The sequence below is a fragment of the Oryx dammah genome, unplaced genomic scaffold, assembly GCF_014754425.2.
Source record: "Oryx dammah isolate SB20612 unplaced genomic scaffold, SCBI_Odam_1.1 HiC_scaffold_28, whole genome shotgun sequence".
NCBI classification, from domain to species: domain Eukaryota; kingdom Metazoa; phylum Chordata; class Mammalia; order Artiodactyla; family Bovidae; genus Oryx; species Oryx dammah.
This window is the reverse complement of record NW_024070212.1, coordinates 7,584,118-7,597,886: the sequence shown is the minus strand read 5'-3', so window position 1 is coordinate 7,597,886 and position 13,769 is coordinate 7,584,118. Positions and strand designations below refer to the sequence as shown.

The 13,769-nt window shown below is 37.5% G+C and overlaps 1 protein-coding gene across 1 annotated transcript in view; it reads left to right on the top strand.

Annotated features, from left to right (window-relative positions):
* Window positions 1-13,769, top strand: part of ATF6 (activating transcription factor 6) — a 245,338-nt gene that overhangs the window by 104,193 nt on the left and 127,376 nt on the right. Inside the window, exons 13-14 of the mRNA XM_040230020.1 lie at window positions 7,018-7,085; window positions 11,187-11,301. Of these exons, the coding sequence (XP_040085954.1) occupies window positions 7,018-7,085; window positions 11,187-11,301 (183 nt within the window). The remainder of the gene's footprint in view (window positions 1-7,017; window positions 7,086-11,186; window positions 11,302-13,769) is intronic.

The window sequence follows — 13,769 nt, the reverse complement described above, 5'->3', positions numbered from 1 at the left end:
CTATGGGATTCTCCAGGCAAGAATACTGGAGTGGGTTGCCATTTCCTTCTCCAAGGAAATCGGGTATAGCCGATTAACAATGTGATAGTTTCAGGTGAGCAATGAAGGGGCTCAGCCATATATATGCGTGTATCCATTCTCCCTCAAACTCCCCTAGGAGTGGCATCCAGGCTGCCACTTAACACTGAGCAGAGTTCCATGTGCTGTGTGCCCACTAGGTCCTTGTTGGTTATCCATTTTAAATATAGCAGTGTGTACATGTCTATCCCCAGCTCCCTAACTATCCCTTTACACATTATCTAAGTCTGAGTGTCTTTCTGTTTTGTAAGTTCATTTTATCATGTCTTTTTAGAAAAAAAGATTTCGCATAAAAGGGATGTCATATGATTTTTCTCTTTCTCTGACTTAACTTTACTCACTATGACAATCTCTATGTCCATCCATGTTGCTACAAAATGGCATTATTTCATTCTTTTTCACGGCTAAGTAATATTCCAGTGTATATATGTACCCCATCTGCTTTATCCATTCCTCTGTTGATGGACATTTAGGTTGCTTCCATGTCTTGGCTGTTGTGAACAGTGCTGCAATGAACATTGGGGTGCATGTATCATTTGAGATCATGTTTTTCTCAAGATACATGCCCAAGACTGGGATTGCAGGGTCATATGGTAGCTCTGTTTTTAGATTTTTAAGGAACCTCCATACTGTTCTTCACACTAGCTGTACCAGTTAAATTCCCACCAACAGTGTAGGGGGGTTTCCTTCTCTCTACACCTTCTCTAGCATTTATTGTTTGTAGATTTTTCGATGATAGCCATTTTGATAATTAACCATGTTGAACATCTTTTCAGGTGCCTCTTGACCGTCTGTATATCTTCATTGGAGAAATGTCTGTTTAGGTCTTCTGCCCATGTTTTGATTGGATTGTTTGTTTTGATGCTGTTAAGCATCATGAGCTGTTTGTAAATTTTGGAGACTAATCCTTTGTCAGTCACATCATTTGTAAATATTTTCTCCCAATCTTTTTGTCTTGTTTATTGTTTCCTTTTCTGTGTAAAAGTTTTTGAGTTTAAGTAGGTGTCATTTGTTTATTTTTGTTTTTATTTCCATTATTCTGGGGACAGATCCAAAAATATACTGCTGCGACTTGTCAGTCTTCTGCCTATGTTTTCCTCTAGTAGTTTTATAGTGTTAAGTCTCACATTTAGGTCTTTAATCCATTTTGAGCTTATTTGCATGTATGGCATTAAAGAATGATCTTATTTCATTTTTTTACATGTAGTGGTCCTATTTTCCCAGCACCATTTTTGAAGAGACTGTTTTTTTATCCTATATATTCTTGCCTCCTTTGTCATAAATTGACCATAGGTGCCTGGGTTCATTTCTGGGCTTTCTGTCCTGTTTCATTGATCAGTATTTCTATTTTTCTGCCAGTATCATACTCTTTTGATGACTATAGCTTTATAGTGTAGCCTGAAGTCAGGGACCCTGATTCTTCCAGCTCCATTTTTTTTTTTCCAACATTGCTTTAGCTATTTGGGATCTTAAAGAAGACTATTTTAAAAGCAAAACTTACAGCAGCTTGTTGTGGTTTATAGTTTGTTTAGATATAAAATACAAGATAATAAGAACAAAAAGGGAGGGGGATAAAAGGATTTATACTCTTATAAAGTTTTTATATAGTTCAAGTAATATTTGAAGGTAGCTTAAAGATCAAAGTATAATCTCTAGAGCAACCACTAAAAATGAGCACAAGGAATAGCTAAAAAGGTGATATCATCAGTAAAAATGGAATGCTAAAAAGGTGTATATTTCAGCCAAAAGAATACACAAATAAAGAATAATTAGGATAAATAGAAAATATATACCAGGTTAGTAGAAACAAACTCAACTATATTAGTAATTAAAGTAAATGGCCTAAACATATCAATTAAAAGGGAGAAATTAACAAACTAGATTTTTTAAAAGGGAAGACTCAACTATACGCTGTTTGCAAGAAATGACATTTTAAACATAAAGACACAGACAGATGCAAATAAAGGGTGAAGTGTGTTTTATGTGCAAACACTAAGCATTAGAATGCTGATGTGGCTATGTTAATCAAACAAAGTAAATAGAGAATATTACAGAAGACAAACAAATTTCATATTGAGAGGAGCATTCAATTCTAAATGTATAGGCTCCAAAAAACAAAGTTTCAAAAACAGTGCAGAAAAATGACAGAACTAAAGGGAAAAACAAATCTACAACATAATTGGAGATTTTAACATCTTTCTCACTTCAGTTCAGTCGCTCAGTTGTGTCCGACTCTTTGCGACCCCATGAATTGCACCACGCCAGGCCTCCCTGTCCATCACCAACTCCCGTAGTTCACTCAGACTTGCGTCCATCGAGTCAGTGATGCCATCCAGCCATCTCATCCTCTGTCATCCCCTTCTCCTCCTGTCCCCAATCCCTCCCAGCATGAGAGTCTTTTCCAGTGAGTCAACTCTTCACATGAGGTGGCCAAAGTACTGGAGTTTCAACTTTAGCATCATTCCTTCCAAAGAAATCCCAGGGCTGATCTCCTTCAGAATGGACTGGTTAGATCTCCTTGCAGTCCAAGGGACTCTCAAGAGTCTTCTCCAACACCACAGTTCAAAAGCATCAATTCTTCGGTGCTCAGCCTTCTTCACAGTCCAACTCTCACATCCATACATGACTACTGGAAAAACCATAGCCTTGACTAGACAGACCTTTGTTTGCAAAGTAATGTCTCTGCTTTTGAATATGCTGTCTAAGTTGGTCATAACTTTTCTTCCAAGGAGTAAGCGTCTTTTAATTTCATGGCTGCAATCACCATCTGCAGTGATTTTGGAGCCCCCCAAAATAAAGTCTGACACTGTTTCCACTGTTTCCCCATCTATTTCCCATGAAGTGATGGGACTAGATGCCATGATCTTCGTTTTCTGAATGTTGAGCTTTAAGCCAACACTTTCCCTCTCCACTTTCACTTTCATCAAGAGGCTTTTGAGTTCCTCTTCACTTTCTGCCATAAGGGTGGTGTCATCTGCATATCTGAGGTTACTGATATTTCTCCTGGCAATCTTGATTCCAGCTTGTGCTTCTTCCAGTCCAGCATTTCTCATGATGTACTCTGCATAAAAGTTAAATAAGCAGAGTGATAATATATAGCCTTGACATACTCCTTTTCCTCTTTGAAACCAGTGTGTTGTTCCATGTCCAGTTCTAACTGTTGCTTCCTGACCTGCATATAGGTTTCTCAAGAGGCAGGTCAGGTGGTCTGGTATTCCCATCTCATTCAGAATTTTCCACAGTTTATTGTGATCCACACAGTCAAAGGCTTTGACATAGTCAATAAAGCAGAAATAGATATTTTTCTGGAACTCTCTTGCTTTTTCCATGATCCAGCAGATGTTGGCAATTTGATCTCTGGTTCCTCTGCCTTTTATAAAACCAGCTCGAACATCTGGAAGTTCACGGTTTATGTATTGCTGAAGCCTGGCTTGGAGAATCTTGAGCATTACTTTACTAGTGTGTGAGATGAGTGCAATCATGCAGCAGTTTGAGCATTCTTTGGCATTGCCTTTCTTTGAGATTGGAATGAAAATTGACCTTTTCCAGTCCTGTGGCCACTGCTGAGTTTTCCAAATTTGCTGACATATTGAGTGCAGCACTTTTACAGCATCATCTTTCAGGATTTGAAATAGCTCAACTGGAACTCCATCATCTCCACTAGCTTTGTTTGTAGTGATGCTTTCTAAGGCCCACTTGACTTCACATTCCAAGATGTCTGGCTCTAGATGAGTGATCACATCATCATGATTATCTGGGTCATGAAGATCTTTTTTATATAGTTCCTCTGTATTCTTGCCACCTCTTCTTAATATCTTCTGCTTCTGTTAGGTCCATACCATTTCTGTCCTTTATCAGGCCCATCTTTGCATGAAATGTTCCCTTGGTATCTCTAATTTTCTTGAGGAGATCTCTAGTCTTTCCCATTTTGTTATTTTCCTCTATTTCTTTGCATTGATCGCTGAGGAAGGCTTTCTTATCTCTTCTCGCTATTCTTTGGAACTCTGCATTCAGATGCTTATATCTTTCCTTTTCTTCTTTGCTTTTCACTTCCCTTCTTTTCACAGCTATTTGTAAGGCCTCCTCAGACAGCCATTTTGCTTTTTTGCATTTCTTTTCCATGGGGATGGTCTTGATCCCTGTCTCCTGTACAATGTCACGAACCTCATTCCATAGTTCATCAGGCACTCTATCTATCAGATCTAGTCCCTTACTATTTCTCACTTCCACTGTATAGTCATAGGGATTTGATTTAGGTCATACCTGAATGGTCAGTGGTTTTCCGTACTTTCTTCAGTTTAAATCTGAATTTGGTAATAAGGAGTTCATGATCTGAGCCACAGTCAGCTCCCGGTCTTGTTTTTGCTGACTGTATAGAGCTTCTCCATCTTTGGCTGCAAAGAATATAATCAGTCTGATTTCAGTGTTGACCATCTGGTGATATCCATGTGTACAGTCTTCTCTTGTGTTGTTGGAAAAGGGTGTTTGCTATGACCAGTGCATTTTCGTCGCAAAACTCTATTAGTCTTTGTCCTGCTTCATTCTGCATTCCAAGGCCAAATTTGCCTGTTACTCCAGGTGTTTCTTGACTTCCTACTTTTGCATTCCAGTCCCCTATAATGAAAAGGACATCTTCTTTGGGTGTTAGTTCTAAAAGGTCTTGTAGGTCTTCATAGGACCGTTCAACTTCAGTTTCTTCAGCGTTACTGGTTGGAGCATAGACTTGGATTACTGTGATATTGAATGGTTTGCTTTGGAAACGAACAGAGATCATTCTGTTGTTTTTGAGATTGCTTCCAAGTATTGCATTTCTATGTAAATGTCTCACTTTTTTTTTTTCTGATTATAACCTTATGCTAAGTCTACAGAGCTAAAAATGTTGACGTTCATGGCCAAATTTTCACAAGTCCCTTTGTTTATTGGTGTAAATCTTGAATAGGTAAATGGCATGTTCAGTTGCTGTTTGCCTGCTGTCTCTGTAAGTCACTCAGCTTTCTTTAAAGCCTACCCACTCATTTCTGAATCTATGGAAAGAAATCTGGCTTTTTTCAGAGTTCTGTGCTTATTTCATATGTGCCAAAGTAGCAAAATCATTTAAAATTGATCTGCTATTTAATGTTTATTTTAAAATTTATATTATCCACTAACTGTAGTTTAATTTTGGATTTATGTACTACTTGATAAGCATATAAGTAAGTATAATATTTTATTATTTAAGTATCTTTTTCTTTTCATTTTATGTGTGCTCATTTTATTTTTGTTTAATACATTTTTGAGCACTTACTATATTTAAGACCTACATTAGTTTTTCATAAAATAAGACCCTTGACTTGTTACAGAGCCAGGAATTGGAAGCCCTCTTTTCATCCTTGCATGTTGGTTCCATCCACCACCAAACAGAATTGTTCCCTCTTCTCTTCCCTTAACCCTTTGTATATTCTTGTGTTTTAGCATTATACTGTATTGTCTTCCCAGTTACACTGCAAGCTTCCTAATGGCAGAAGTCAAATTCTGTAGCACCTGTACATGTAGTAGGCACATTCTATGAAAGTTTGATTGCTGAAGGAAGAATGGATGGATACAGTAACAAAAAAATGCTAGTAATCTTGTGATTAAAGTTAGTTGAGTCACTGACAAGGTAATAGTAAAGTCAATTCCTAATGTGCTCTTGAACTCTGATAGTCTTATAAAAGTTTTTTGAAGATCAATTTACAAAGCTGCCAGGGTATATAAGAAGACATAGTGCAAAGCAGTATGTAGCTTCTCTGGTGGCTCGGACGGTAAAGCATCTCTCTGCAGTGCGGGAGACCTGGGTTCGATTCCTGGGTGGGAAGATCCCCTGGAGAAGGAAATGGCAATCCACTCCAGCACTCTTGCCTGGAAAATCCCATGGACGGAGGAGCCTGATAGGCTACAGTCCATGGGGTCGCAAAGAGTTGGACACGACTGAGCCACTTCAGACTCAGACTCAGTGCAAAGCAGATGCTAGGTGGGAGAGAAGTTTCTACCATGGTCGATGTAGACCACTAATGGTTCCAGAAGGCGAAGAGTCATTGGTGAGCTCTCTGTAGTGTGGACTAGTCTATAGGTCTATGTAGGCATGAAGATCTTTGTGTTTACTCAGAGTAAACATTAGGATCTAGTTTTGTTATGGTCCTTTCATACTTTGGGCTTCCCTTTTGGCTCAGCTGGTAAAGAATCTGCCTGCAATGTGGGAGATGTGTCCCTGGGTTGGGAAACGCTACACACTCCAATATTCTGGCCTAGAAAATTCCATGGACTGTATAGTCTGGGGGTCAGCAAAGAGTCTGATATGACTGAATGACTTTCACTTTCACTTTCTTTTCATACGTTAGGAAATTTTCATTGGGAAAATAATTATTTGAGACAAACACAAGTTGTTAATGATTTCCCTGGTGGCTCTGACAGTAAGAATCTCCCTGCAGTGCAGTGGGTCTGGGTTTGATCCCTGGGTTGGGAAGATCCCCTGGAGAAGGGAATGGCTACACACTCCAGTATTCTTGTATGGAGAATTCCATGGACAAGGGAGCCTGGTGGGCTATAGCCCAAGGGATCGCAAAGAGTCAGTCATGCCTGAGCGACTAATGCTTAAGTTATACATTCAGTAATACTTGTATGAGCTGGTCATAAAACCTGTGATACTTAGACTAAGTTTTGTGACTATATCTTGAATCTTTATGGGAAGTCCCTTAAATGTCTTACTGTCCATAAGACACGTCTTTCAGCCCAGAATATGACCAAATGAGTTCTAATTTCTTTATTGGTATTTAGTTATGTAAACTTAATGTCTGAATATTCATGAAAAAAACTTTAAGAATACTTCAATGAAGTTTAGTAAATACAAATATAGATGCTCAATATAGGAAACTTTTCATATAATTTCATTATATAACATTAAAACATTTTCTTTTCTTTCAGGGTGCTCTGGAACAGGGCTCAAACTCTCAGCTCATGGCTGTCCAATACACAGAAACCACTAGTATCAGGTAAGAAAGTGTGGAGGCTCTTGGTTAAGGAATTCTAAATACCTAGTATTTCAGTAAAGTTGAAATGCACACTTTGCTTCCATCTTAAACTTGTTCCCATCATTATCTTATAGAATAGATTGTTCAGCTATATGTAGTAACTTATAGATCTCTGTAACCAGAATATTTCATTCAATTACTATGAGTATGTTAAAAATATATTCATTTTTTGACACATTATTATGATGGCATATTATTTCTTCATTAGTTAAAAATGTTTTTCATCTCTTAGTTCAGTCACTAAGTTGTGTCTGACTCTTTGTGAGCCCATGCACTGCAGCACGCCAGGTCTCCCTGTCCATCACCAACTCCTAGAGCTTACTCAAACTCATGTCCATTGAGTCAGTGATGCCATGCAACCATCTCATCCTCTGTTTTTTCCCTTCTCCTCATGCCTTGAATCTTTCCCAGCATCAGGGTCTTTTCAGATGAGTCAGTTCTTCACATCAGGTGGCCAAAGTATTGGAGTTTCAGCTTCAGCATCAGTCCTTCCAATGAATATTCAGGACTGATTTCCTTTAGGATGGACTGGTTGGATCTCCTTGCAGTCCAAGGGACTCTCAACAGTCTTCTCCAACTCCACAGTTCAAAAGCATCAATTCTTCGGTGCTCAGCTTTCTTTATAGTCCAACTCTCACTTCCATACATGACCACTGGAAAAACAATAGCCTTGACTAGACGGACTTTTTTGGCAAAGTAATGTCTCTGCTTTTTAGTATGATGTCTAGTTTGGTCATTACTTTTCTTCTAAGGAGCAAGCGTTTTTGAATTTCATGGCTGCAGTCACAATTTGCTGTGATTTTGGAGCCCCCCAAAATAGTCTGTCACTGTTTGCCCTTCTATTTCCCATGAAGTGATGGGACCAGATGCCATAATCTTAGTTTTCTGAATGTTGAGCTTTAAGCCAACTTTTTTCACTCTCCTCTTTCACTTTCTGCAAGAGGCTCTTCAGTTCTCCTTTGTTTTCTGCCATAAGAGTGGTGTCATCTGCATATCTGTGGTTATAGATATTTCTCCCGGCAGTCTTGATTCCAGCTTGTGCTTCTTCTAGCCCAGCATTTCTCATGATGTATTCTGCATATAAGTTAAATAAGCAGGGTGACAATATACAGCCTTGACATACTCCTTTCCCTATTTGGAACCAGTCTGTTGTTCCATGTCCAGTTCTAACTGTTGCTTCCTGGCCTGCATACAGATTTCTTAAGAGGCAGGTCAGGTGGTCTGGTATTCCCATCTCTTGAACAATTTTCCACGGTTTGTGGGGGTCCACACAGTCAAAGCCTTTGGCATAGTCAAAGGCAAAAGTAGATGTTTTTCTGGAACTCTCTTGCTTTTTTGATGATCCAGCGGATGTTGGCAGTTTGATCTCTGGTTCCTCTGCCTTTTCTAAATCCAGCCTGAACATCTGGAAGTTCACAGTTCATGTACCATTGAAGGCTGGCTTGGAAAATTTTGAGCATGAGCATTCATTGGCATTGCCTTACTTTGGGATTGGAATGAAAACTGAACTTTTCCAGTCCTGTGGCCACTGCTGAGTTTTCCAAATTTGCTGGCATACTGAGTGTAGCACTTTCACAGCATCATCTTTCAGGCTTTGAAATAGCTCACCTGGAATTCCATTACCTCCACTAGCTTTGTTCGTAGTGATGCTTCCTAAGGCCCACTTGACTTCACACTCCAGGATGTCTGTCTCCAGGTGAGTGATCACATCATCGTGATTATCTGGGTCATGAAGATCTTTTTTGTACAGTTCTTCTGTGTATTCTTGCCACCTCTTCTTAATATCTTCTGCTTCTGTTAGGTCCATACCATTTCTGTCCTTTATTGAGCCCATCTTTGCATGAAATGTTCCCTTGGTATCTCTAATTTTCTTGAAGAGATCTCTAGTCTTTCCCATTCTGTTGTTTTCCTCTATTTCTTTGCACTGGTCACTGAGGAAGGCTTTCTTATCTCTCCTTGCTATTCTTTGGAACTCTGCATTCAAGTGGGTATATTTTTCCTTTTCTCTTTGCCTTTCACGTCTGTTCTTTTCACAAGTATCTGTAAGACCTCCTCAGACAACCATTTTGCCTTTTGCATTTCTTTTAATCTCAAACTTGCTATTTAAAACTGAAAACTACTTGAACCTAAACTGCTATTTAAAAAACAGTTTTTAAAAAATGTTTTAAAGGGAATTATAGTTGACCTTCTTTATTCATGTATTCTGTATTTATGAATTCTCATAGTTGAGAAAATTTATTTGTACCCCCAATCAATACTCAAGGTACTTTCATGGTCATTTGCATTCCCAGGTGAATTTCAGCAAAACAATACTTTGGCTTCTTGTTTTAGCTCTCATACTATAAACATTTGTCCTTTCCGAGATCTATTTAGTGCCATATTTTTTACATTGTATGATTTTTGCTTGTAAATTCATCATTTAAAATTGCCCCCAAGCATTAGTTCTGAAGTGTGCTGCCTAGTGTTTGTAAGAGCTCGAGAAAGCTGTATTGTGCCATGTATAGAAAATATGTGTTAGATAAACTTCATTTGTACATGGGTTATAGTGCTGTTGACTGTGAGTGCTTTGTTAATGAGTGAACAGTATTTGTTAAAGAAAGTGTCTTTAGATGGAAACATATAAAGCAAGGTTATATGTTGATCAGTTAACAAAAATGCTGTAACTAAGGGCTCACAGGAACCTAACCTATATTTCCCTTAGGAGAATGGTTCAGTGTTTTCTCATTCAGAGTTCACACTGACTTTACAGAACATAACTACTGTAAATAATAAGAGTTGTGAGAAGGCAATGGCAACCCACTCCAGTACTCTTGCCTGGAAAATCCCATGGACAGACGAGCCTGGTAGGCTGCAGTCCAAGGGGTCGCTAAGAGTCGGACACGACTGAACAACTTCACTTTCACTTTTCACTTTCATGCATTGGGAAGGAAATGGCAACCCACTCCAGTGTTCTTGCCTGGAGAATCCCAGGGACGGCAGAGCTGGTGGGCTGCCATCTATGGCGTCACACAGAGTCGGACACGACTGAAGCGACTTAGCAGTAGCAAGCAAAATATTATAGTTAGGAATGGCCTATTGAGTACGTGAAATTTATTTCAAAGGAAGTTTTTATGGCATGGCTCATTTATAATTTCCTTTTAGGTCAATCTTTCCTTCCTCTTAAGTTAATAAAAGTTTGAAGACATAGAAGAACCTATAAGAATTAAATATATATGATTTTTGTTTTTGAAGAAAAATAAACATTTTTTTTTTTACTCTCTTTAACTTTAGGGATTAGCTTACTGTACTAAACAATAAAAGACTCTGAAAATATTATTAAGAACTATATTAATACCAGTTGAGTACATCTTTCGGGATATGATGTGGTTTGAGGTATTACATTTTTAGGTATAATTTTACCAAGGCACTGACATGATACTTTTAATATCTATGGCTAATAATTGTTGAGTGAGTCCTATGGAACAGGACCCATAGGAGTAGCATGCTTGGTGCTAACGTCTCTGACCCCAGGGATAGTCCTGAAAGGTTTATGTGGTTACCCTCATTTTACTGATGAGGAAGATGAAGTTGCTCAGGGATGGATTTCCCCAAGAATGCCCAGTTGAGGGCTGGAACAGGAAATCAGAGACAGGTATATTTGTTTCCAAATCCTAAGCTCTTTTTCACCTTTTGTACAGCCTCATAGGCAAGTGTGCTTTCACAGATTTGACAGAATGGTGAAAAAGAACTTTTCCTCAGACTTAATTTTTGTTACCAAAATTTTAAAATCATGCAAACTGATGCAAAAGTCTATTTTCTGGTTCTTCTGTTGTTTTTACATGCTTTGCAATGCACTTGACTGTCTGGTACATTTTAGAGCCTTGATTCAGAAATGAGAGTTTAGCTTTAGTGAACTGGATCTTAGCTTTTCAAAATGTTATTATAAAAATTACTGCCAAAATGTTACTAATATTTTGGTTGAGAGAGATTCTTATGATTCAGATGTCACCTTGGATTAGGAAGCATTTTTGAGAGGATAGAAATTCATCAGTTTAAGAGCACTTTGCCATTTTCTTACTTCAGCAGGAACTCAGGGAGTGAGCTACAGGTGTATTATGCTTCACCCAGAAGTTACCAAGACTTCTTTGAAGCTATCCGCAGAAGGGGAGACACGTTTTATGTTGTGTCATTTCGAAGGGTAAGTTCATTTTGAAAGAATAAAAGAAATATTTTTGAATACTTGCTGTACACAAGGCATTGGGCTGAATACTATGGAAGATAAAAATATATGAGATAGGAAGCAATAGAGAATAAATTGTATGAATGGAACACTCTAAGTGCTATAATACAAGCTTGACTTTGAGCTGTTCAAGTTATGAAGAGGAACATGGAGTTGATACCAGACAATATTTAGAAAATGTAAGCTGGTTATTGATTTTTATTCTTTGTTGTCCCTATAGCCATATTGTTTGTTTATAACTAAAGGAGAAGTAAAAGCAAAAATTTCTTTTTAGGCTTTATGGTGGTTTTCCCATTTGGTTATTGGAAAGTAGACTTCCTAAATTTTAGCTTAATATGTGTTATGAGCTGATTAATACATTACTTGTGGAATGTTTGGATCTATGTGACTGAGACTTTCTATTCTTTTCTCTCTCCTTCATCAAGCATTTACTCTTACTAGTGAAGAATGTATAAGATAATTAGTCACTTACGCAAAATAAAATGTTTATATGACCAGTTCTGAACGTTACAAATGTTAGACTAAATGGGGTAGCTTATTTTCATGCCATCTACTTTTCCTCTAAAATGAAAATACATTTTTTATAGAATTGCCATTTGAGTATCTCTCTTAAAGTGCTATATGTTAAACCAGGAACACATGAATAGGTTAGAATTCCTTAGTAATTTGTATCCTAGGTTTTTCTTTTTCCTTTTTTAAAGAATGTAGAGAGGCATGATAGAAATAAGCATATGCTGACAGTAAACGATTCATTCTCTGATTATTGTCACAACTCACTATCACTGAAATTTTCAGTTAATTCTTTTCCTGAAGTATAAATATGTAGCGGCTCAGAATTTTTGACTTGAAGATTAGGGCAGTCAAACATTTCATGTACGTGTGGTCGTTAATCCAGTGTGTTAGGAGATTTGGGATACTATAGTGAAGGTATCTCATGACTTCTGCCTTTTCTCAAAAATTCCCTGTGCTCAGTCCATCCTCTCAGATGTAATCGATGTGTTTCTGTACTGCACCAGCCTCAAAGTTCATTTTCAGCAGAAAGAGGGCAGCTGAAAACAGCGTTTCGGCAAGGCTCCAGCTCTTTTGGCTGATGAGAACTTAGTGTTGCTTTGGGCTGACACAGTCATGTTGGGGGGAAATGAAAATGGGATCCAGCACTATGAAGAAGAGACCTGATGGGTGTGAAAACGGACGTGTTGATGTGTGTATATAATGAATATAACCACAAAAAAACCACTGAAATAGCTGAATGCTTTTCCTTAGATTTGGGATAATTTCTGTATTATTTGATGAAAACAGTACGGTATACATTAAAAGTAGCAATTGTCAAACCACAGATTGACATCATGACTAGTAACATTTTTCTAGGGAGGAGAACAAGTATTTGTTATGAAGAAAATTATTGTAGCCTTAAAAGGACTGTGTTTTTACAAAGGAAGATGAATGCTCTTCTTTTTTTTTAATGAATATGTTACATTTCTTACATTTGTAAAAGCTAATTCTTATTAGTTTGCTGTGAAAAGTGCTACTAGAAAATTACTTGTCACCCTCCCTCCAGTCTTCTGATGTTCTGGAAGGAACTGTCTCATGTTTAAGAAAACTGTTGGACTCTCACATTCTGTTTGAGTTTTTCATTTCCTAATTACTGATTTATCATATCTTAGTGTTTTATATCAAGGAAAAGTGAGGATAAGCATGAACTTTAGATAACAGTCGTTAGAAGTCTTTAGAGAGAGATAGCATCCTTTTTTACTTTTTCTTGCTTTATTTTGTTTCAACAGTAGGGATAAGGAAGTTAATTTTATCATGATGACTATGTCATTGGACAGAAATTTGACTCCTAAGTCCTGGGTTGTTCTTTTTGTTCTTGCTAAAATGAAAATGAGAGACATAGTGATCTCATGCTTACATGCTTAGTTTTCTTTTCCATTTTCTTCAGTATAAAATATACTAACAATTTTATCAAAAAGTTAAGTGGCATCATTTCCTGTGCAGAAAGATGTAGAAATCTCAATAAAAATAAATAAGGGAAAAAAAAAAAACATGTAGAAGTCTCACTCAGGCTCTTAATTTCATTGACAGAAATTACTGCAATTGATACTGTGTGACTGCATTAGAAATTAAGTGTAGGAATTTTGATGCCCTCAGGTTTTGCTTAGTATAAATGAAAATTAATGGAGCCAATAAGCAAACCATATTATTTTATTTTATAATTGGACATGTGTTTAACAAATATTTTAATATATAAAAAAGTAGATGTAGCTATTGACTGTTTATATACCACTATTTAATAAACCAGCTCTTACATTTCATAGCTTGGAACGTATACTAGTCCTCATGGAAAATTAGAATAGTGGCTTGTTGTCATTCCTGATTCAACAGCAGCTCCAGTAACTCCATTTTAGTCTTTTTCTCACATATCTTAT